General features: G+C 39.0%; 1 protein-coding gene across 3 annotated transcripts in view; it reads left to right on the top strand.

Moving 5' to 3' along the window:
• Nucleotides 1-25,525, top strand: part of nectin4b (nectin cell adhesion molecule 4b) — a 32,520-nt gene extending 6,995 nt beyond the window's left edge. Inside the window, exons 2-11 of one of the 3 annotated variants that reach the window (XM_088346667.1) lie at nt 3,559-3,759; nt 6,699-6,866; nt 9,601-9,879; nt 11,150-11,267; nt 16,220-16,371; nt 17,918-18,098; nt 18,166-18,241; nt 19,256-19,315; nt 19,393-19,605; nt 22,241-25,525. In XM_088346667.1, coding sequence (XP_088202793.1) covers nt 3,559-3,759; nt 6,699-6,866; nt 9,601-9,879; nt 11,150-11,267; nt 16,220-16,371; nt 17,918-18,098; nt 18,166-18,241; nt 19,256-19,315; nt 19,393-19,605; nt 22,241-22,546 — 1,754 coding nt within the window. In that variant the 3' untranslated portion in view covers nt 22,547-25,525. The remainder of the gene's footprint in view (nt 1-3,558; nt 3,760-6,698; nt 6,867-9,600; nt 9,880-11,149; nt 11,268-16,219; nt 16,372-17,917; nt 18,099-18,165; nt 18,242-19,255; nt 19,316-19,392; nt 19,606-22,240) is intronic. The other 2 variants (XM_088346686.1, XM_088346677.1) reach the window with 2 other exon arrangements.
• Nucleotides 25,526-26,431: the final 906 nt, after the last annotated feature.

The raw sequence follows: 26,431 nt of genomic DNA, 5'->3' as shown, positions 1-26,431 counted from the left end.
TGGTCAAGAAAAGAGGGATCTACACCCGTACGCCGCTTAGCATCGCACCCTAGCGTACGCACTCATGCATTACTGGCATTCAAACTCTGATTTTTTTGACCGAACAGCAAAGCAAGAATTTCTCGAAGTTTTTGGTCAGACTCCGATTTGTTCGAACTGAGAGGCGTTCGAAAACCGAGGTTCCACTGTATAGTGCAAAAGGGCTACCAGTTTGATATGCATTTCTAAAATAACTGTGATTAGTATGTTATTCCTATGTTATTACCATGTTATACTTATTATAAGTAGAGTTTAAATCGACTCAGTTAACCACTAAAACATCCTGCCAGTTAGAAATCACAATTCTTAGAAAATCTCAGTAACCCATCACTGGTGAGCTATTTTCAGAACCAGTCCATGGGCTACTCAGCGGTTCCTTGGGGGCTACCTGGTGCTCCCGAACACCATGTTGGTGTCCCCTCTTAAAAAATTTTTTAACATCTGTAATTTGATGGGTTTTTTTTAGTACGTGCATAAAAAACACTTTTCTTAGTTTTATTTTGACAATAAAAGCAACCATATTAATGACTGACTGACTGACTGATTAAGAAAATGATTACTCTTCAAATAGTGCATAGACCATAAAGGGACTATTAACAATGTCCAAACCCCAAATGATTATAATTCGGATCAATGGTATTACCGACTTTCTGATTAGTATTGGGTTTATATAATCCAAAGGTATCTGCAAAATCCCGATTTTTGTAAAATCAATTTGGTTGATTTAACACGGTTTGCCTTGGAGGAGGTAATGCACATGCTGAGCCGAGTTGTGCAAGAAGTCTAAGAATGCCACACGGCTGCATTCTGTTCTGCTGTGTTGGTTTTTTCCTCCACGCCTGCTGATGCGGACTCCGCTGAAAGTAACGTGGGCGTCCGAACGCATCATTATCAATGCATCGGAACAGTAAAATCAACAAACAAAAGAAAAATAATTTGATTTATCAACTACGTTGTGTTAAACAACAAATCAGTGCAACAATCTAATACATACAAAGTAGTTCTTCAAGCGGCTGCTACCTTTTTGGGATAAAAAATTTCTGATCATTAAATGCTGAATTAATTGTATGCAAATCTCTATTGAGCAGTAAACCACTTCCTGCTTCACCATAAATCATTATCTAATCATGTGTGTATCTTAACGGGAAATTGAGAAGTACAATGGACAATACATTTCAAGTAAAGTGAAACTATAAAATGGATTTGTAGATACAGTATTCCCTTGCCGTTTTGCAGTTCCACTTTTGCACCCTTGGTACATTGCAACATCCATCTATTCCTCCATTATCTTCTGCTTATCTGAGGAGGGTCGCGTGGGGCATCAGCCTTAGTATGGAAGCTTAGACCTCCCTATCCCCAGCCACCTCATCCCGTTTATGCGACATGATCCGAAGGCGTTCCCAGGCCAGTTTGGAGACATGGTCTCTCCTGCCGTTGGGACATGCCTGGAACACCTCCCAATGGAGACGCCCCAGAGGCATCCTTATCAGATGCCAGAGCTAACATTAAGTCCCTCCCAAACGACCAAACTCCTTACCTTATCTATGGGGAGGAAACTAATTTTAACTGCCTGTATCCTGGATCTTGTTCTTTTGTTCATGACCATGGGTGAGGGTAAAACCGTAAATGGACCGGTAGATCAATAGCTTTCTTTTTTGGCTTTGCTGCTTCTTCACCACGACTGATCGGTACAGGGTCCGACAGCCGATCTTCCGTTCCCTCCTACCCTCGCTTGAGGACAAGACCCTGATACTTAAACTTCCCCACTTGGGGCAGAATTATATTACCGACGTAGAAAGAGCATGCCAACCTTTTCAGGCTGAGAACCATGGTCTTGTATTTGGAATTGCTGATCTTCATCCCGGCCTCTTCACAATCGGTTGCGAACCGCTCCAGTGAGAGCAGAAGGTTAAGGCTAGAAGAAGCAAACAGCACATCATCTGTGAAATGAGATCCAATGCTGAGGATTCCAAATCGGACCGCTTCCCCGCAAAGGCTGCACCTAGAAATTCTGTCCATAAAAGTAATGAATGGAATCAGCAACAAAAGGCAGCCTTGGCGGAGTCCAACTCCCACTGGAAACTAATTCGACTTACTGCCGGCAATGCGGAACAAACTCTGGCTCCGGTCATACAGGGACTGCACAGCTGGGTTAAGACTCTCCAGTTCCTTATACTCCTGGAGCACCCCCCCACGAAGAACACGTTCAAATCCATTCTCAAAGTCCACACATGTAGACCAGATGGGCAAACTCCCATGCACCCTCGAGTGTGTACAGCTGGTCCAATGTTCTAGGGCCAAAAACTACACTGCTCCTGACTGAATCCGAGATTTGACTTCCTGGTAGACCCTCCTTCCAAGTACCCCCGAATAGACGTTACCAAGGAGGCTGAGAAATGTGATTCCCCTGTAGTTAGGACACTCTTTTGGTCCCTCTTCTTGAAAATGGGGACCACCATCCCAGTCTGCCAGTCCAGAGGTATTGTCCCAGATGTCCACGCAATGTTGCAGAGGCGTGTCAACTATGACACTCCAACATTGTCCATTAATGAACTCCAGGCGCATCTCATCCACCCCTGGGGCCTAACCACTGAGGAGCTTTTTAACCACCTCAGTGACTTAAACCCCAGAGATATGAGAGCCCATCTCAGAGTCCCCAGGCTCTGCTTCCCGAGGGAAAGACATGTTTGTGGAATTGAGGTCTTCAGAGCATTCTGCCCACTGCTTTACAACGTCCCTGGTCAAGGTCAGCACCACCCCCAATTACCACTTTACACAGTGATAATGGCACACCGCTCCCTAAGATGCCGGACAGTGGACATATTTTCCTCGAAGCCGTTCGAAAGACGCCTTCCATGGCATTGCCAAACTACTTCAATGCCCGACTGTTTGCCTTGGAGACTGCAGAAGCTGCGTTGGTCTTTGCCATGGAGGAGATTGACTAGGGTTGTGGACCAGGGTCTTTTATATACTGTAGATAATAAGTTAAAACAGGTGCGGTACAGGTAGACCTCATTAGAAGTTAGAAGACCTCTTTGATAGCCAAAAATCTTACTTGTTTGTAGGTGACCAAATACTTATTTTCCACTTTAATTTGGAAATTAATTCTTTAAAAATCAAACAATGTGATTATCTTTTTTTTTCCCCACATTCTGTCTCACACGGTTGAGGTTTACCAATAATGACATTCAATGGCCTCTTATCTTTTCAAGTTAGGAGAACTTGCACAATTGATTATTGACTAAATACTTGTTTGCCTCACTGTAAAGTTAAAGAAGAATTGATTTACCCTGGCTTGCAGCCATGTTGGTGTTGGTAGGATTAATAAAAATGCTCACCGCAATTAATCAGTCATTATTATTGTTTTTAACAATATAATAATAACTTATTACTTATTTGAGGAAATTGGAAATTTGACTTTGAAAGTCCTTAAGTGCTGGAATTTGGCCCTGAAAAAGGTGACAAAAACTGAATATTTATCGTCATATGGGCAAGCGCTGATGAAAATTTGTCCTACAGCGGCGTGCACTCGGGGCGTCTTCATCGAGCCCCTCCGGGCCATAACGACTCAGCGCTCGCTGGCCGAGAGCGCCACCCGACTGCCGTGCCGCTACCAACCCCAAGTGGGGGAGAAGGTTGTGCAGGTCACCTGGTACAAGGAGATGCGGGGCGGTACCAAGGATCAGATCATAACTGCACATTTTAATGACGGACACACAGGTAAGGAAAATGACTTCTTTTTATTATTGCTCGGATATTTTACTGTTTTTTTGCTCGTCATCAAAAATGAATGGAAACTTTTTTCCACCATTAGAGAATTGCAAATTTGCGGGGTCACTCTCGTCAAGCTTTCTTTAATTAATATTATTTTTATTGGTTGGATCCCTTAAACACCAAGGTCTTAGCGGCACCATTACCTGTGGTGTGTCTTGGGCAAGTACTGGTGGCACCTGTCCCTCTCCAGGCCAATATGTTTCTACCAGGTCTACAGCAATTCAAATTCAAGAACCGGAATCTTTTTTTAGCTACCTGTATTTTTTTTATTTTTTTTCAAATTTTGGACTAAAATGTCCAAATAGATGCGGGTTTGTGCATGAATCACGATGCTATCCGATGCAATGTAAAAATGTCCTCTTAAGCTAGAATGTTTTTTAGTGAATGTTTTTTTCCCCTCATTTTCCAATACTGTAATTTAAACTTTTTTTTTCTAGTGAATTTAAAAACACCAAGTGAAAAACACATTATTTTACTTTTTTAATGTTTTTTTATGTATCGCATTTTTTAATTATATAAATGATTAACATTTTCTATTCAATTACCTTTTTGAAGTTATTGTACATAAATATTTTTTTAAATTGAATAAAATGAAAATAAAGACAAAAAACATTTTTGTTTATTTTTAGCTTTTTTTATTTTAACCATATTATTCTTTTACTTTTTTAAATTTTGTACTGATCATGTGCAAAATATTTTTTCTTAGTTTATCTTGAGTTGAAATTGGTTTTATTTTACTATTCAATATTTTGAAATGAATAAAGCAACATCACATTTTGCTGATTTTAGCTATCGTTCATTGTAACTGTGTTTTTACTCAGTTTAAAAAAAAACTAACTTTTTTTCTAAAATCATACACATAAGCAAAATATTTTCAAAATGTATTGCTGGTTCAAATTATGCTCATTTTAAATTTTCATTGTCTTTTTCTTAATGTAAAATAATGTGAAAAAGTATTTAAATTGATTACGATTGTGAGTAAGTTCAAGACTTTCCAGGAAAATATTTTAGCAACAATTTAGTAACATGTTAAGCATTTTTCCGATTTGACCATATTCGAACCAGTTTCTGTATTAAAATAAAAAAAATCACTACATTGCTCCGTCTGTTTACAAGGTGTGCTCGTTCGTGGCTTTCCAGAAGCATAGACTTACATTCTATATGGATGGATACAACCGGCATTTTTGCCAAAGAGGCAAATAATAAAATTAAAATTTCGACCAACATTTTTCTAGCAAATAAACTAGTGTGAATGGATGATTTGTCTCTGTACTACAAGTCCCAGAGTGTTTTGAGGCATCAAAATATCCCAGATGAAGGAATATGCACCAGTAAATTGATTAGTTTTCTTTTGCTATAAGATATAAATGTATAGAATATATGGTTCCAGATTAACCACGAAAATCAAAAGAATGTTGTAATGCCAAATTTCATGATGTAAGATGAAACGTTTTTTAAATGTGGTTGAAATGTAGCCAACATCCCAAAGGCATCCTGGCTTTTTGAGTTGCCATTTGCAGCCCCTCCGATCCGATAAGGGTTCGAAGCCCGCCCCCTTTAATATGAAATGTTAAAGTGCAGAACATTTTTACCGATTGGTTTATTCTCTTATTAATCCTTAGTTTTTTTGTAGAAAATGTGCTTTATTACTTATTTGCTGAATTGTTGTTATATTTATTACTAACTTAATTGTTTTCTTACTAATTCTATTTGGGGCTTCAACAACGAATCGATAAAATCGATTATTAATAGCGTTGACAACTAATAACTTTTTGATTCAACGTGTGCCGCGAATTATGTGCCAGTAAGCACGTTAAATCAATACATGATTGCATAGGATCTCGTTATGAAGTTGTACAGTTGTAGTACCAAGGCAGAGGGCGCCCTGAGACAGTTTTTAAGAAAATGTCTTACTTTTTTTAAATTGTTTTTTTCTTCAACGTTGCATCAATACAAAACAAAATTAACATGAACCAGTCAAACACTACAATGTTAACAATTTTCAAGGGAGTAGAAATACTTAGAAAATAAATAGGAAAATAAATGTTTATCCTAACTCAATTGGCAGATTCTTAAGCATATTGTATATTATATGCACATTGGGAATGTTGACCATATTCAAAGATTTAACAAAAAAAGAAACAAATTTGTTAACAATTTTTTTAAAAGGGGGTTTTAGACTTTTGATATTTTTTGAGGATACATTTTTGCTTCATATAAAATGTAATTTATTGCCCTTTTTTGTATGATAAGTCTAAATATAATATAATCTTTGGATAATAATAATAATAATTTCCTTTGTATTGTCATTCTTTGTAACAATGTACACAGAACGAAATGTCGATACACCTGACCCGTTGTAGCGAGTCGATGCAGCCGCAGCCAGAGGGCGCCGGTATTATACCAATTAGGTATGTCTCGGTCGAGGCGCGAACCAGCGACCTCCCAGTCTCAAAGCGGGCACACTACCATCAGGTGGTAGAAAAGAGTATCTTACACATTTGCACAAACACTTTTTATTGTTTTGTATTACAGAATATTCTGTTTTGTGCACTATTTTTTTTATCCGTCCAAAACTTCAATATTTGAATCAAGGAGGAAATTAAAAATGTGTTTCTTTAAAAATCGAATTAATCGAAAGGATAATCAACCGATTCATCGATTTTTAAAGTAATCGGGAATTGCAGCACTAATTCTAATACTGTTTAATTTTTATAACTTTATTTAACATGGGGAAAAAATAGCTTTAAGGACAGGGAAATGTTTTCATCAGATTTTCTTTTGGGAAACCCGATTTGGCCCCACCTCACCCAGACTGTAGCTCAGACAGGCGCCATGAAAATGGTTTGATACCCCTCCTATAAAGGGTTCCCTTTTCTGGTCAGAATTTGGGCGCTACGCCGGTCGCATGAGGTTCGAGAGCGACAACCCGATCACCAACTCTGCGCTACTCATCCCCAACACGGAAGAATCGGATGACGGCACGTACGCCTGCCAAATCGCAACTTTTCCGAACGGGAACTTTGAGAGACGCATCACGCTCACCGTCTGGGGTAAATACACACAAATGCATCAATTTGTCATCATCAATATGGTTTCAATTCGTTTTTAGCTTCATTCTTTTCAACAGGGTTCGTACGGGTGCTTGAAATCCTTGAATTTTATAGTTGTGTTTTGAAAGTCAGGAAATGCTTGAATTTTGGGTGAAGTGCTTAAAATGCTTAGAATTATTTCCATTGCTGTTTCCATGCAGTATGACACGATAAAGCAGGTTTTTAAATGAAGAAAATAAAAAAGGGAGTAAAATGACGCTGATAGTGGCTCCAGTCCACATGATCAAATATTCATGTGAAGCGTTAATGCCCCATACGTCACATCAAAGAAGACAGGTGTATCAGATTAGTTATGGGAATTCTGTCTTTTTCGATGAGTGTCTCTTTCTGCTCTGCTCTTTTGGCTCTCTAACTGCTCTTTTTTTTTTTTTTTTTTAATTGATGTATTATCAATAATATGAAACATTATGCACCTCGGTTTTTAATAATTTGTAATTTCATATGTTTTGCAGGAATGTCCTAATATAAATACAAATATTAACAGATCAACAAAAAATTGTAAAATACAAAACAATTTTAGATTTTTAGTCAACAGATTTAAAGTCAAACAACAACACAGAATCCCGAAAAATGCAAAACAAAAAATTTAAATTATATTAAAATTATAACTTTAACTCTTCAGTGCTCTAAATAGATGATGAAATGCAAAAAACTTTACAATTTTATTTGAACCGATTTAGACACAGATCTGCTAAAATAGACGCAACAAAAATATAAATTAAAATTAGTTAAAAAAGCAATAGATCAGCAGCAAGATTGGAAGATTGGTCTGAAGCAGAGTGCATTCAATCAATATCATTAAAATGAGTCCAAATTAGGCTAATATTTCTGCTTTTTATACAAACAGTAAATTCTTACTTTTAATTCCATTATTACCCAACACCTATTGAGGCCTTTTCATGTTTGTTAACAAGTGTGATGTAGCCAAGCTGCGCGTGCATTATTGAAGCAGAATGGCAGAATTCATGTCAGTTTATAGCAACCCATTGACTCGAAAACCTCGAAGTATTTGCTAGAAGCAACATACCGACTTTATTTTAGTCATTAAAGTGAACAAAAACATAAAACCATTCTTTGATTGGCACTGGATTTCTTGCTTATAAGGTACTGGAAAAAATTGAAAAACGGACCTTGAAAGTGCTTGAATTGGCCATGACAAAGGTGTACGAACCCTGCGTTAATCGCAGGTGGTGGCACAAAGGGCAGGGTTGCTGTTGTAACTTCCTGTTTCTGTCAAAGTTTTGCGGTTTGTGCATGAATCACCATCGTGTCCAACCAGTCGGTGCTGGAAACCAAGCATGCACAAATGTGTTTATGTCTTAAACAGTTTCAAATGGGACCGCTTGACTTAGTCGTGCGCGTGCACACATAGACAATTGGTGGTGCTCCAGCACCTGCGCCGATGAGAAAAGTGTTCTTTTTATTCTATTGTTGAAGAAGCTGTCTTACTTTGTTGTCTATCTATATACTATAGCAGTTTTCTTTTGGAGAAAAAAAGCTAAAAATATATATATTTTTCAAAATGACTCCTTTGTGGTGGTTGATTTTAAGTTTCTGTCAAACCAATTAGGAGTCTTTTTTTTTATCTTTTGTTTTTTTTTCTTCCCAAGATTGAAACTATATCTCTCTTCTTCTCTCCCGTCTTACTTCTTCCACTCTTTTTTTCTACCTCCATATTATCTTCCTCTCTTCTTCCATATTTTCTTGCGGTACTTCATCTTCCTCTCCTTTCTCTTTCATTCTTCCCCCTTCTACCCTCTTTTTTATCTTCTTTGTCAACTTTGCTTCTTCCTCTCCCTTTCCTCTTTTCTCTTTCTCTCTCCTTCCACTTCTACCCCCTCATCTCCTCTCTTCTTTGTCTTCCCCTTTTCTTCTTCCAGCCCGATTCTCCCATTCTCTTCATCTTTGTTTTCCTCTTTGTTTCTTCATATCCCTCTTCTTTTTTTCTTATTCCCCTTCTTCTGCCTGTCTTTCGCTCCTATAAATGTGTGCACAACAACGGTGTGTGTACCGGCTCAATTTTATTTAACGAAACGCTACCACTTCCTAGTGGTGAGTACATTCAATAAATGTAGCTAACAATGTTCTGATAATAATTATAATTGTGATGATATTGTGTCCGCGACCTATAGTGAGGATAACGGTGCAGTATATGGATGGATAGTATTATGCGGATGGGTGGTTAGCGGGCAGCCCCACAGTGTGGAGGTCCAGGGTTCAATTCCAGCTGTCAGTTTGCATGTTCTCCCAGTGCCTGTGGGGGTTTCCTCCGGGCACTATGGTTTCCTCCCACATTCCAAAAACATGCATGTCCGGTTATTGACCAGTCCAAATTGTCCCTAGGTGTGAATGAATGAGTGAGTGAGTTGTCTTCTACATTGTGCGGTGCGACTGGCTACCAGTTCAGTGAATCCCCTTTCCGAAGATGGCTGGGATGGATTCCAGCCCCCCCGCAGAAAATGGAGGGATGATAATATTGTATTTTTTTAATAATTTTGATTCTGTTTTCAAAAAAGTTGTATACACCTTCATCATCAAATACCTAATATTATCTGGTATGGAAACAAATGTAAAGATGTCAAGATATATATTTTGGGAACTCCTTCGGGTCCATTTTCACAATACCTAAAAGGAAACGTATCAGTTGACTAAAGTGCACCTTATTTGAATGCAGTTCTCCCCATTGCCTCGGTGGAACCGGTAGTGCTTGTGGAGGGCCAATCCTTCCGCGTGGCAGCCACGTGTCGCGCGGTGGGCCGCCCGCCCCCCTCGCTCACCTGGGAGTCGGCCGTGCCGGGTCAAGCCCAGAACCGAACCAACGAGGGCGGTTCCGTCTCCAGCTACTACTCGCTGCATCCGTTGCGTAGCATGAATGGAAAGCAGCTGGATTGTCTGGTGCGCCACCCGGGCTTCGAGCACCCGCGGAGGATCGCCAACCAGCTGGTGGTGCACTGTGAGTACGTCCGAACCACAATGCCCCCTAGTGGATTGGAGGACAATGGAATGGAATGATTTTTGGGGGATTGGTCGTCGCTAGGCTGAATTTGTGGACAATCACTGAAAGTCAAACAGTAACGATGTAAGACTAATGAAGGCGGAGCTACAGCTAAACACGGAAAACCGAGAAAGTAAGGGGTTAAAAGAGAGGTAACAAGGGTTTTAAACTAAAAAAACGTCCAATACATTAAAATTTAGACTTGTGTTTTGACATCCTGACCATGACTTAGTCTGTCCAATGTACACAAACACAATATGTATTTTCTGTACTTTTTACGCGAGAGCTTAGTTTGTTTGGTAGGATGGGCTCCTGCTGATACACAATATCAGTATAGATACCAAAATATATTTAACTCATTCAGGACCAGCCCATTTGAAAAGAAATATGTGTCAATTTCACTCTCGATAGCATCAAGTTAAATATATTTTTAAATATATTTTTCGTAATGGATTCACACTAGCCTATTTATGAAAAATAACTAAATTGGACGTAAATAGCCAATTATGGACGTCAGCAAGCTCAGGTACCGATATCAATATCAGCCAGCATCTAATCGTTGTGCAATCAGAAACTAAACTTGTGAAATTATAGTAAACTGCTATTCATTGTTTGCAATTAAAAAAATATATGATTTCTTTATTTAAAAAAAAAAAAAATCAGTCATTTTGTTATTGGTTCAAATTACTACACAAGAATTGAATATCAGTATCTGCCTAAGAAAAATGTGTTAAAGATTCGTATTTTTTGTAATCAAATATAATGAAACTAGGTATACTACTAAAGGTTTAATATTGCTTTCTTTTGGATGGATCACAACGATACGGATGCGTTAATATTTATATACTTACATTTCACAATGAATCATTGTACTCAAAGACCCATGAAACTGCAGTAATAGAGCACCAATCCCTGTCTCCCTTAAAACAAGGCCAGTATCAACCTGATGATTCTTGAGATAGGTGGATACTGGTACAGGGGTCCTCCACCAACCTTATTGAATCAGAAAACAACTTTTGTTAGCGATGAGCAACTAGTTCGAGATGTATTTCTAAAATAACAATTTCTCATGTTATTACTGTGTTGTTACTCTATTTTTCTTTGGTATTTATAAGAAGTTAAAATTGGGCTCAAGCACCCACTCAAACACAATGCCAGTTCGAAATTTCATTTCCTAAAAAAATCACAATGAACCTACCATAACCAGTTCTGTGTGTCGTCGTCTCAGATCCCCCGGACGCCACCATCTCAAGCACCAGTGACGACTGGTTCGTAGGTCTGGAGGAGGCGACGCTCTCCTGTGACGTCACCGGCTTCCCCCCGCCACAAAATATCACCTGGACATGGTGGGACAAACACACGTTCACAACAGCAACACACAGTTTGAAGTAATATGTTGTATTATCCTTGGACAGTGTTTGGCACGTTGCTTTAAAAAAGTAATTGGTTATAGTTACTCACTACTTCCAAAAAGTAACTGAGATAGTAAGTGAATTACTCACTGAATTACTCCTAGCAGGGGTAGGTAACCTACTGTATGGTTGGTGAGCCATATACTGTATGGCTCTTTTCAAGTCAAGTCACATTTATTTGTACAGCCCTTAATCACAAGATGTCTCAAAGGACTGCACAGGATTACAATTACACCATCCCCTGATCTTAAACCAACATGCGGGCAAGGAAAAACTCAAAACCTTAGCACGAGGGAAAAAAAGAAACCATGAGAAGCGGCCTCACAAGTGGTAATCCCCCTTCCAGGATGACCAGGGTGGAATAGATTAGCATTGGGTAACAGTAAACAAAACATAGTGAACATCAATAAAAGAAGACAATCGGTAATATGTTGTAATTTGTCTAGAAAGTCCTTAACAGCAGCTTGCCATCTCTGCCGGATGGTCGATGCAGGTGTTGACATGCTTCAGGTCCAGATGCTGGTCCGCTAACTTGTTTCAAATCGTCCTTCTCCCTCGTATCACCAACAGCCAGGCAGTGTCTGCCTCAGAAATAAAATAGAACTTACACATTTTGGGGGGGGAATTTGTATACGCACAGCCGATTAGGTCGTGTGCAAAGCCAATTCAAAACTGATTGACTCCAGGGTTCGGTCCAGTATGTACAGGGAACAGTCTTGAATGCCGTTACCGTTTTGGCTGTACAACGCTAAATAGTTTTTATATGGAGGCTCATTGAACAGTTTATGTTCATTGTTGGGACACTAAAAAATAAAAAGCCACTTATCAAAGTGTAACACCCAGAAGCCGTAGCAAAGCACCCAGGGCAATTTGATTGGGTGAGCAGTAGGAATGGGTGGCGCATTCCTTTTCCTCTACACTGAAGGTAAAGACTTTGGTATCCTTGTTTGCAGTATTTTGGGACATTTTTACTAAAGAACTTTGCTCGCACCCTATTTTTAACCACTATTTAGCACAAAAGTGACAGTCAAACAATCTTAAGTAAATGCGGGAGGGATTGGTAGACATATTTACGTTGATATGGGACACAGGCTCTTATATTATTATTTCATACAGTTCAAACGTAACACAGTAAAATAAAATGTGCTCAAGAATTAGTCAACATCACAGAATCCAAAAAAGCATATTGACCAATTATTAGAGAAAGAAAATGTCTCAGAAGGAACCAGCTGTTGATTGGTGGGAAACCGGTTCCCTTCGTTCACTTCTCATTGGCGAGCGACACGAGTAGAGTGCTGTCAAATCTAGGGCTTTTATTTTTTGCGGCTCCGCCCCCATTTTTCTTTTATCTCGGTGCATTCGGAAATACTATATTCGTAATTGCTATCCAACTATATGGAAGTCGCTTTTTTGAATGGTATAATGATCTGAAAAGATGTGACGTAAACAACTTTGAGGAGAGCGGGCGTCTGCGCCACTGAAAACATTGTAAGGTGTGCGGGGACACGCCTCAGTTGGCATTCTGCAGCCAAAGGTAACACACTGCTTTTGACTGTCAGTAACGGTGACAGTGGAAAAAATAATAAATTTGATTACCCTGAAAAAATAATGCTTTTATGTAACGGCGTTACTCCCAACCATGTCTTTGGATCCATCCATCGATCCATTATCTGCACCGCTTATCCTCAGTAGGGTCACCCTGAACTGGTTGCCAGCCAGTTGCTGGGTACACAAGGAGACTGACAACTCGCTCACTCATTCACATCTAGGGCCAATTTGGACCGGCCAATTAACCTGGCATGCATGTTTTGGGAACGTGGGAGGAAACCGGAGTGCCCGGAGGAAACGCGCGCAAGTACGGGGATAACATGCAAACTCCGCACAGGAAGGCTCGTAGCGGATTTTGACCCCATGACCTCAGAACTCAGCCGCCGTGCTGCTCCATGTCTTTGGATAACACCTAAATGCTGCTAGCATTAGCAACACAATCATTAGCTTTTACATATTAAAAATATCAAATACTGTATCTGAACTGTGTAGGCTTGCTTTGAGTCTGTAAATGAGGACCAACATCATGGGTGTTCAAACAACAGCCCCGAGGCCATTTTAGGCCCGCAAATTATTTTCTCAGAGGCCCACAGAATACGCTATTAATCATATTTGCCCGAAAAATGCCAAAGACGTACATTCATATTTTCCTGAATTTTATCATTATTGGTCAAATTATGAAATAAAATTAGAGAGACTAGTTTACAAACAAAAACATAACAAAATAATTGAGTTTGGGAAATAACTCAATTATTTTAAAGTATTTTCTTTGGAGCAGGGGTCAAATAAACTATATGCGATAAGAAATGGATTAAATATTTGAAATATGTCTAAAATGTGTCAATAGTGTGACAGCACCAAATCATTTTCACGGACGGCGTGTGAGTAACTCTGAAAAAAGATTGACCACAGTAAAGCACATATTATCAGAGATATTTACATAAGTGAATTATTACAATATATGATATTATACAATTATTATAACAGCACTGTATATAATCAAATGTAGAGCATTCAAAGGTAAATGTTTGTTTATATTTGTTTTCTTAGCAGTCATATATCTGAAAAGTCGATGAAAACTTATAAAAATGATCGAATTATGCAAATGGTCTCCCAGGCTCTCCTTCAACTGTGTCTTTCAAATTCAGCAGGTTAGGCTGTTATTTACCCACAGGAAACGTGAGCCGGCTCCATTTTGGGCTGTGGTGGGATTTTCGGCGAGGGGGGAGACGCTTAAGTGATACGTTTGGTGAAACTGTGGGGGGCAACCTGATCCAACCTCCTCCATTGTGTGTCCTTTCATCAGACGTTTAGAGAAAGTGGCTGAAGTTTTGTGGTGCGGTTTTACAAAAACTGAACACCTTCACATGAAAATTCAGTTGGTATGATGATAATCGCGATTACATAACAGCGTTAAAAAAATATGGTTGACCCGGAATATATTATTCTTTTCTGAGGGGATCACAAAGTGAAATAACCATGTCGTGGGGGATAGAAACTCTACAGAACTTATACAACTAACTTATATTTTAGATATACACATTCAGGTAACAACATAGTATGTAGTAACCACTCGTAGGGGCACCATTTCCTGTGGTGTGTCTTGGGCAAGTACAGCCTGGTGGCGCCCATCCCTCTCCAGACCGACAGGTTCACACCTGGTCTCAAACCGGGGACGTTTCACATGTTAAGCGAATGTGCTAACCACTGCTCTACGTAAAGTACTCAAGTATAACATACATATGAAAGATTAAATGACTTTATGAATGAATATGTATGTGAAGAAAAAAAATGAATTTTATTTACCTTTGGTTTGCTGTGACTTGAGGAGGAGTGGAGTAGCAGAGATTGAATAAAAAGAGAAAGGCATTGTGGGAGGTAGTTCAGCCAATAGTATATCAACATATTCATGATGCGGGACCCCATAGCAACACAGGTTTTTATGACATTGACCAATAGAAGACGGCATCTAAGAGTTTCATATACATTAGCACTGCAAAGATGAAATGGTATACGTTTCGGAAGGGGTAAATAATTTGTTGTTGTGAAATTACCTTAAAGGGGGGGCCGAGGAAGCGCCTTTTTTCAAATCAAAGCAGTGTTTGGAATATAGACATAAATAACGGCGTTATTTTTTCAGTAACTGGGTAATCTATTTTCACCGCTGTTATAACACTGTTACTGATGGTCAAAAGCGATGCAGTACTTTGAATAAATTAATAATACAATTATAAAATTAATAAATAATGGAGGTGTGTTGACATGGACGGCTGTTTACTTTCACGTGATTCAAATTGAATCTTTTCTTCCGGCGCCGTCACGAATGGCAGCCACTCCAGCAGCTCCCATGTTATTTTCGATTGTTCTCGATTGTTCTCAGCTCAGGGATGCTGCTGGAAATGTGAATTTCCCTTCGGGGATGAACAAAGTATCTATCTATCTATCTATCTCTATTTATGTCACTCGCAAGTAAACCATAATATACAACTGTAAACATCAGTGCCACACTGAATGCTTACTAACAATGGGACATTCTGTGTAATGTAGTTCCTATTTTATTAAGCCCATTTCATCACAGGGATGGGGATTGGATAGTCACTTTATATCGTGTTGCTTTTGTTGTGAACAAAATATTTGAAGTGCCTATTCTACTTGACCAGTGTTTCATGTTGAGAGAGTTTGGTTTACTTTGTTTACACTGCAGTGTTAAACACACTTTATATTGTTGACTTCTTTACTTTTGTTGTGTGAAAATACTTGACGTACAGTAACATATGTCGACTAAAGCAGTTGTCTGACTAGAAATTGTGATTTATTCTGTCAAATGAAACTTTATATTGTTTTACAGTTGTTTTTTGTTGCGAACAAAATACTTGAAGTACAGTAGCATATGTCTACTTGACCAGTTGACTGGATTGAATTTATTAAACTATATTGTTCACTGCTGATTGTTACTTATTTAAATTGCGTACTGTTGATTTTTGTTGCACTTCAAGTGTAGGATAGATCTTTTGTTGTTGTTTAAAAGTTCTATAAAAAATAGTTTTCAGAAAATGTAAACATTTTTGACTTACAACAACTTCTTTTTAAAGTAACATAAATGATTAATTTCCCTGGTATCTAGTTACTTTTACTCTAGAATTATTCAGTTACTGACTTAGTTACTTTTGGGAAGAAATGGTGAGTGACTATAAATACTTTTTTAGAGTAACGTGGCCAACACCGGTCATAAGGCTGGGACGCCATATCCTGGAGGTCTACAGTAATGAGACATTGAGCAAATTGGAAACGCCAAAGACTTCAAATCAGATCTGCTGATTGACATGTATGATGTCCAGGAGGGGCGGGTCTTTGCCGGATGGCGCCACTGCATCGGGAGGGCGGATGACGTTCCACAGAGGACTTCGTCTGGACGACAGCGGACTGTACCAATGTGCTGTCAGCAACAGAGTGGGCGTGGCCAAGGCTGATTACTTAATGAAGGTGACTGGTGAGTGTTTTTTTATGATTATTATTCACAGGCGGGCTGTGAAGTTTACACCTAGGCCTTCAGCTTGAATCTGAATTGGTGATGATGTCTTGCGCGAACAAACCGGTTGTATGAGCAGGCTCTCGGAAGTCAAATTTCTTTTTTTATTTGTGAGGAGAGGTGATTAGGGAAGACCCTGGCTGCCGTCACGCCGCCGCTCCTCCAGGTCTTGCTGTGGCAAAGGATGCCGCTATGCGCGATCCAATCGAGCCAGCAATGCAAAGACTGGGCGAGAGGGACAGGGGGTGTTCAAAGGGCTTGATGCCGCATAAATGCGCGACGTGTAAAGCCCGTCTTCTGTAACTAAATCTAAGTTGAACAAGATTGTATAAACCAAAAACAAAGAATAATGACCGGTGGATAATAATTAAGAAAAACCTCAAGAAAAGCTTGACAACCCAAACGTAATAATTGATATTTTAGGCCTGACCGGCCCAAAATTTTATGTTTATTAAATAATTGATTACAGGTATATATATTTTACATACACTTAATGTATTCCGTTTTATGTGCATTTATTCCATGAATTTTTTAACTAAAAAATATTATTTAAGAGTCGTATATATTTTGAGTTTAATGTATGGACTTTGACATATATATTTTGTTTGGTTTATTTAAAAACCTTCTAAATTAAATTCATCTTTAAGTTGTCTCTGAAATATTATTTCCAATAGCCCTTAGGTAATTGTATCTTTGTTACATTTATTGCATTTTTTTTTTATTTGGGGATTTTTAACAAAAAAATTAATGTGATTTTGATTTGTACAAATACTTTCCCTTGAAAATATAGTAAGATAATATTAAAACAAGCACTTTTAAAAACGTGCTTAATTCCGTACACAAATATAATGGCCCCATCATAAGTAAAAGGGAAAATTGAATTGAACTATCAAAAATAAAACCGGTAAATTGTATTGTAAAAAGTTCATGTTAAATGGAAACCTATACAGTAGGCCTTGGGATATGGTGTCTACGCCTTATGAAGTTTTTGCTTTACAGTGTGAAATAAGATGTTTTTCAAACCCTATATAGGCCATGTTTGTCTGCTATTGGTTTGAGTCACTGCAGCACTAAAATTCCACTATGCGATTGGCTTAATTACCTCCCACAATGTCTTTCTCTTCGACTGAGTTCAGAATCTAGTGTGCTTTGTAAGGACATGATGCTAAAGGAGAAGTGAAAACATGATAACCATGGACATGAAGCTTGCGATGATCAAGAAATACTAATGAGGCACACAAATCGTTTTTGTTATCTTAATGTTTTTATCTGCAGCATTGGGGCTTCAAAACATATTAGCAATGCATTACCATGACATTTCTATCCCTCACCATACGCCAATTTCACTTTGCAATACCCATCTCAGAAGGGATTTATATCATATCGCAGGGGTCTACTGTACTTTCATTTCAACGAGCCAAAGTTCTTTAAGTAACCGATTAATCCGAAGCCAGTACGTAACAAATTGTCCACGCTAGTCTGCGAAAGGGGTCACCATGTCTGTTAGCGTCTTTCCTTGCAGAAAAATCTCAGCGCCAGTCCAAGTTGGCAGCCGACTCCAACCTGGTCATCATCATCGGCGCTTCGGCCGCCGCAGTCGTTTTGGTCATGGCCGTCGTGGTTTTGCTACTGGTGCGTCACCACCGGCGTCGCAACAAAAAACTCCAGAGGCAGCTGAGCGTCAAAACGTGAGCACGCAAGAAAACGTCTGGAGGTTTCGATGCAAATTGCGACTGAAGTTGTTTTCTTCCTCAGAGAGGAAGTCAACAATCTGTCTCGGCAGGCTTCCTTTAGGAGGTTCAACTCGGTCGGTTCGGATCCTCGAGCACAGGTGAGAGGAACCCTACATAAGCAAATCCATGACACTTTGATTATTGAAGGCAAAGACAATTCCGATGTCTCGCCGCGTGGTCTTTTCCTGGACCAGACTGAGTGTTGGGACTTTGAAAAAATGAAGCTGGAGAGAAGCAATCCAGTTAAGGACATTTATTACAAAGTGTTAGAATAAAGATGAAACAGAGTGCACTCTGGTCTAATCGATGGGAAGTGCGTCTCCCACCATTCCACAGTGATCTATTTTAATAATCTAACAGTATCAATCTGAAAAATGCATTATATTGATCTAGCGCAGTCAAAATTTAAAAGGCTTAAACTTTCATTTGGGGTATCAGCTTTAACCCAGGCAATGAAGCAGCTTTCCGGCGTTAAGTCCATAGCTTTGACTTTGAAAGTCTTAATACATTTGTTATTTTTGTTTTGTTATTAAGTCATTATTACCGTTTGATTTTATTTTGTAAATGTACCTTGCTTTCTTCTCATGCTCCAAAAGCTGCTACATCACTTCTGTTAACAAGGTGTGCTCGTACATGGCTTGCCAGAAGCATAGACTTACACCAAATATGGATGGCTACAACTGTTGCATCCTCTATATAGAGACTAGCATTTTTGCCTTGGGGACTGGAAATAATCAGAAGTATCCAAGAAAAATCAATCATTCAATAAACGGGCTTTTTTAGCAAGTAAGGCTGAGTTTGCTCGTACGATTTGTGTCTGTACTACAAGTCCCACAATGCTTTGTGGCATAAAAATATCCTGAACAAGGGAAACTGAGTGTGTGCACAAGTAAACCGATTTTTTGAGTTATGCTGCAGTGCAAGTATATACAGGGTGATTTAAAAAATTAATATCCTTTGAGATGAACAGTACTGTACAATATATGGTTCTTACTCTGCCAAAATGTGTGGTAATAGAACAGATTAACTGCGAAAATAGAGTCAATGATGTACAGTTTATGCATTGTATTTAAAATGTAGTGAGCCTTATGCATGCTTGTCTTTGTTTGCAGTCTGAAGACTACGCTCTGTTGAGATCAGACAGCCGGTTGAAAAACAGTCAAGTGTCTCTGGTCAGTTCCCCTTGTCCTCCCTGGGGCCACCTTCATTCTGACTAATCATCTTGACAATGTACTGAATTCCCATGCAGGAGCGACCCATCTACAGAGGCAGCCAGTCCACTTTGGGTGGCAGGTGGGCTCCCCTTGGAACTTTGGAGGCAGAGGGCCCAGGGTCCGGTCGTCCAGGGGCCTGGCACGACGAATGCGACAACGCCAGGGGCCCCGTCAGCGACGTGGAGGCGGAAGACCCCCGCAGGAGGACTGATTCCTACCAGAAAAGCAGCAACATGTCGCTGGTACTGGTCAGCATCTCTAGAAAATGATGTGCCTGTATTAGTTTATTCAGAAAGTCCTGTGTAGGTTAAAAAAAGACATTTTAATTAAATTTGAACTTAAATTATTTTTTGTTTTTTAAATGCAATGTTTACTTAAAGGTAGGGTGCATCATTTGAGGTGTTCTTAAAAAAAGTTAAATATTTCCTTTTATGTGTGTGTTAATAATGCTCAAATAAGTTCAGTTCAGAGTCCTTATGCTTCATTTTCCTACGCGCCAATCTGCAAAGGTGTTTGGGGCGGAACACATTGGTTATGCTGAATGGGGGTGGAAGGAATGCTTGAGAGTGACGCCCTAACAATTTTTTAAGTGTAGCTTGAAAACGGTGAAAGTAAGATCGACCTTCAAGTAGAGTCCAAACCCAAACCCCAAGAAAGATAAAAAAGGAAGATTTTATAAGAGCGTGTCTACGAAATGCACGTACTTGCACTCACATCATGAATATGCTTACTGAGGCTGCAATGATGACACAAAAAAAGATAAAACATACATATTTCGTACCCAATTTATATTTCTACATTTCATATTGGTAAATGGTCTACATTTATATAGCGCTTTTCAAGTCAATGAAGACCTCCCAAAGTGCTTTACAATGTGCTTCACACTTACCTATTCACACACACACTCACACACCAATAGGGAGGCAGCCATGCAAGGCGCATACCTGCTTATTGGGGGCATTAGTGATTCAGTGTCTTGCCCAAGGACACTTCGACATATATAGGTAGGATTTGATTCAAACAATCGACTGGATAAATCCTTGAATTTAGTTCGATATTAGAATAATGGTATACAGCAGGGGTGTCCAAACGTTTTGGAAAGTGGTCCAGATTTGGTAGGTCAAAAAAATGTGAGGGCCGACTATTCAGCCTGGCATGCTTTGAACAGTCTTCAATAAATTCACCCTCTGTGAAAGGTTTGTAGTGCTTGACGATCAGCGTCCTGATCTCGTAGCTCGCCTTTGTAGCATTTTCATTTGACTCGCAGGGTCTTGTGAAAAAGCGCTGCTGTGCCGTTAAACGGTAAATAATGTCAAAGTTTATATAGCGCTTTTCAAGTCACTGAAAACAATGTGCTTCACACTTACCCGTTAAAACAGCTTCCTGTTGCTTTGCCCTTTCACAGCATTTCCAGTCAGCTTTTGTAGTCTGGATGTTGCGTCTGGCAGGGCCTCTCGATATTCTATTCTTTGAAAACAGCCAATTAGGCAGACGCAGTTGCTTCAGATTTCGGTGAAAAAATACTCCAATTTGCACTTGTCCTGGAAGCGACGGCCCTCAAAGTCATCTTTCCTTTTTTTATTTGCAGTTACAATGTTGGAAATGGGGTGGGCTAAAATTTTCATAGAAATCCAAGGGCAAGGTGGCCAAAGGGCTACTGCCATAATTTGGTGAAAGGTTCAATTAGCGTTTGTACAAATGTATTTTATACTGCGGTCAACATTAGTGGGGCGCCACATATTTTTGATTTTATGACTAAGGCCGCAGTCCAGTAAGTTTAATCACTGGCCATAACTGGCCTGGGCCGGACTTCGGACTTGCCTGGTATACAGAAATATTTATATTTATTCCATTACAACTTTCTACTAGTGATGGATTTATTGTATTGAAATGGTTTTGGAAAAATAAAAGAAAATAAATTTCAGTAGTCATTTACATATGCTTTACAGTGAATTAAAGTTTAGTCTGTTCTGAGGTGCGGATCACAAGATAGAATTGTCGTATGGTGCAATAGAAACCTTTGGTAATTGTGTTCCAAACCCTCAAAACTGTGAATACATATTATGCATTAGTAAAATACTATGTGGTAAGTACTATTTATATGTAATATATGTGCATATTGAATAACATTATAAATACATATACATAAAAAATGAAATGTATTTACATTAAGTTGGACATGACTTGAGGTGGTACAGTGGAATTAGTGGGTGGATGCAGAGGGTGGAGGATAATACGGATTAAATTTTAAAATACATTTTAAAACTTCCACTTGTGAGGATTATTATGCCCTTAAAGCAACTACGTCTTCTAACTGCCTTCTTATTGTCCAAATTGTCGATTGGTTATGGCCATATTCCTAAGCAAGGGCAACAATGCGTGTATTACTTGTATTTGTTAATAATCACATTTCCATGGTTATCATGTTTTTGCCTCTCCCTCTTCTTGGAACCCATAGCTCATTCAGTACCCCTCTCAGATACTCGGTCTTTATGAAACACATGTGATTCTTAAGTGATGGAAGTTAGAAAAAGGCATTGTGGGCGATGGTTCTTCCAATATTTTATCGGTCTCTTCATGTAGCAGACAGGCGTCTTAGACATAACTCGCACAGTCACATACAGGAGCACTAAAAAGTTTGAATTTTGTGATTTTGTTGAAGTCCTTTGGTGGGGAAAAGGCAGTGAAGAAGCCCTGAAAAACAACTTTTTCAACGTTGTAACGTGAAATCATCGTAAGCTAGGGATGCCATAACCCCTGTATTAGAAATAAGTCAAGTCATATTTATTTGTACAGTCCTTAATTTCAGAGGGCTGCACAGACCCCCATTACATAAACCAGAAAACATTTTTTATTCAATGCTGTTTTTCCATTTACTTGCAGGATTCGGGCCTTCCGTCATCTCTTGTTCCTTTGAAAGTCCAGCCAGACGACACCTTGGGTCCGAAAGATCAATCGGACATCTGTGAAGTTCCCCTGCATCCACCGGAAGAAAACTGGTGCCCGCCGTCTCCTTTGGCGCCCCCCACTGGGGAACCTGAAGGCGGAGACGAGGACGAGGACGGGCATGGCGAGTCATTAAAACTCTCCCAAGCGCTCACCAATCACTTCTATTACAGCAACGGCGTCCTCCGACCGAGGGCTAACACTAATGCCATCTTGTTGCACAACCACGCTCAGATTATATAGTGATATCTTATTTTATTTTTTTCCTGGGTTTCGGCCAATTGAAAATACAAACTGGAGGGTTTGACCTTAAGTACTTTGACTGTTCCAGCTAATAAGTGCAGTTGTAGAAAGCCATGGCTCATTGTATTTACAGTAGAACCCCGGGATACAACTTTAATCCATTTGGAGGTGAAATTGCGATATAGCGGGGATAACTGCAGGCCCACTCCCACAATGTGCACAGTCTCAACCTGCAAACTCCCTGGTAGTTCTGCAAACACATTCCAAAAAATTCATTTTCCATCTACAACACGCTGAAGGATGACAGAGTGCCAGCCTTTCCTCTTAAAGTAGTACTCCTGTGGTGCCAAGATGCTACACCCTTTACAATGTACGTCACACTGACCCATTCACAAACACACACTCGCACACTGATAATTGAGTCAGCCATCAATAAGGGAAGGTAATGGCTGAAATTTGACATTCTTCCTATCACATTTGGGTCATTTTTAGTGGGATACCCCATTATTGCCTTCTGGTTGCATTTCTCATCTATTATAAACTAAAATGCTGATCGTGTCATATCTAGCCAAAATTTAATTTTACGTCTTTTGTTTACAGCCAATGATGGTAAAACATCTTACTTTTAGAAACGCAGTTGTCTCGTCTGAGCTCTGATTTACAATTTCTTAAAGATTCTGGGGCTTTTCATCGTTATTTGCCTTGCTGCCTTCAGCTGCTTGTCTTTTTTTGCTGTTACAATAAACAGCCACACACAGAGTATCAAGTACACTATCGTCTCCATCCAACCATCTATTCCCGGGTGAGTGTGCTTCTGTGTTGATGACATGTGAAGAGGACATCAAGCCAAGGTACGATGCAGGACCACCTTGTAATGGAAAACGAGACTCGAAAAGTGCTTGGTACCAGTGGTGAGGTGAGCTGGAACGTGCCAATCGACACTTGTAGTAATGCACAGCTAATGCGTTCTTAATCCCAGGTATCCCAAATAAAAACATTAAAATAGTCTTTAGTTATTACCTGTTGTATAATATGCATGTAAAGGAAAATGGCATTTTTGTTTACCTTTGGTATGACATGACTTGAGCTGGTACATTGAAGTTAGCGGGTGGATGCAGAGGGGTGAAAGACTGACGGCAGATTAAAATTGAAAATTAATTATAAAACTTCACCTAAAAATGTCTTCCCCTTACAAGATTTCCCTGCTTTAATCGCCTATTTGGTTTTTATTTTAGTCACAATTGTTAATTGGTTAAGGCCCTGCATCTTAGCATGGGTAGCTATTCGTGTGCTTTCTTTATCTTGAATGTTGTTTTTGCGCCCCCTATTAGCATCACTTCGAGCTTTGGACCTGTAGAGAATACAGTACAAACAATACAATATTGCATTGCCAACTCACCAAGTCTTCACAAAGCAAACAAGATTCTGAACTAATGGAAGTAAGAGCAAGGCATTGTGGGAGAAGGTAGTCCAGTCAATAGCATATATGCATTTTCATGATGCTATAATGCAAACCAATAGCAGAAAGGCATCTTAGAGACGTAGATGTGCATGACTAGGGCAAATTTACAATTTTAGAAGTTTTTGGGAATGCAAAATAATTTTTTTATGTCATATCGTGGGGAAAATGCCGTAAGAGGAAACTAAAAAAAAACATCTTATTCTACACAGTAGAGTGAAAAAGTTGTATGGCGGGGTTGCTGTGTCCCGAGTGTCTACTGTTAAGTGCGCTATGTAAATCCAGTATATTGTCCATGGGGGAAAACAAAATCATTTAATAGACTAGTAGATCCTAAGTTTTTTTTCATTATTGTGATTCTTATATTTTTTAAACCACCTCATGAAGGCAGACCATTTCCAAAGGTCAAAGAACAGAAATCAGTGCGCATTCGTACTGTTACAAAAGGATGCATTACGGGAACTTTACACCCTGGTACAAAGAATCTTTTAGGGGAGATTTCTGGAGCCTGTGTCTATGTGTGTGTATATACTGTAGTGTATTTTAGGACAGACAAACTGCTACGTGGATTGCTACGTTCCAAAAAGTCTTTTTGAAGATTTCCTGATGAACTCTTGGAGGACTGTTCCGGAGTGCTATATTTTTTACTAACAGGGTCCAAAGGCCTCAAAACTGGAAGAACACCGGAAAGGAAGAACTTTTGTGGGTCCTGTTTTCGTAACGCGGAACCTTTTCTATGGATTTGGCAAAGGGATCATCTACATCCAAAACAATGAACTTTTTTAAGGACTGTTATTTTTCTGCTTGAGATTTTTAGAATTCAATTCTGGGAACTCCAGAGAGGACAGTTTTTGGTATTTTTCTACCTTCAGTACATGAAAGATTATGAACATAATCCGCTTTGACAGGTCTTATTGATGAGTTTATACTTTATATGAGCTGTGTTAGAGGAGGGAGACACAGAGGCTGGAGTTGCTGACACTTGCACCACCTAGGCTATTATATTTAATGGCAACTGGAATGGTTTACGTGTAAATGTATATCTTTTGAAAGTACAATTTTAAATGTATGTAAAAATACATAGGAAACTTTTTTTTTCTTCCGGGATTTGAAAAAAAGGTTAAAGTTTGCTCATCTTGATAGTTAAGCTCAAAACTCTTGAGAACATTGTTGAATTTTGTTTTAAAATATTTGACTCCATCTTACCTATTTGATGAGATAAAGAACATGGTTTTAAAGTCAGCTAAACTAGCTACCTAGCTAAACGCTTTGAGTAGAAACCCACCCAGATGTATTTTGGATTTTGGACTCAAATTGGTCTTATTTCGACATAAGTCCCAAAATAGACACGAACATTTGTGTTTAGCCCAATCTCCGTGGTCCAAAAATAGTTCTTTGCCTTATATGTGTATTTTAAATGTATTCCCAAAAAGTTGTTTACAGACATATTTTCTATGCCTTAAAGGTTATTTTAACCCCCCAACTTTCACCTCGAAACCAAATAAAGGTTTTGGACAAAACTTGAGTGTGTTTTCAACCACTTTTTACTGGATAAGTGCAATGTCTTGAGAAAGCTCATTTGAAATGACCTTTACTAGCTGCTTAGAAGCACTGCGAGTTAAAACCGTTGCTATTGGCTAAGATAGGTTAGCCAATCTTGACTTGTAAATGTTTTGAATTTACCTTCTTGATGCCTAGGTATCTGTGAAATCAACCACAATGTGTACATGTGTCTTATTTGTTTTTGGTACAGTAGGCCCCCGGGTTACTAGATAAATCCGTTCCGAGGTGGAAATCAAAAGAGAAAATTGTCATATATAGTTGAGGATAGAAACATGGTAATTGGATGATGCATTCCGAACACCAAACTTTTATAAATCAATAGTAAGAAAATACTATTAAGTACTATTTTTACATAAAATTAATGTATATGATTACTTATTTTAAATATACATGAAAAGGAAAAATCTTTAGTGTACGTGACTAGGGAGGGAGGGTGCAGTTGAGATACTGGGTGGATGCGGAGGCAGATTAAAACTGATCAAAACCTTTTGTGAGGATTGTCAGGCCCTTGGAAAACTCGCTTTGATTGCCTCCTCTATTGTTGATTGATCACGGTCTTATTCCTATCGAAGGTAACAATGCATATGCCTTCATATTTCTTGATAAATGCAAGCTTTGTTTCCATAGTTATCATGTTTTCTACTCCTCCCTTTAGCATCACTGCAAGTCTTTGGACTAATAGCTAATACAGTGCAAACAAATACAGTATTGCATTCAGAGGTGGGTAGCGGAGTACATTTACTCTTACTTGAGTAAGTTTTGGGAAATATTCAGGGTTGGGTTACTTTAACTTGATTACTTTTGGATTACTCAAATACCAAATATGCTAATAAAAGACAAAATAAACTAAATATGAATAAAAT

This window comes from Urocampus carinirostris, chromosome 1, assembly GCF_059441175.1.
Source record: "Urocampus carinirostris isolate Australia breed hairy pipefish chromosome 1, RoL_Ucar_1.0, whole genome shotgun sequence".
NCBI classification, from domain to species: domain Eukaryota; kingdom Metazoa; phylum Chordata; class Actinopteri; order Syngnathiformes; family Syngnathidae; genus Urocampus; species Urocampus carinirostris.
This window is presented reverse-complemented; position numbering and strand designations above follow the sequence as displayed.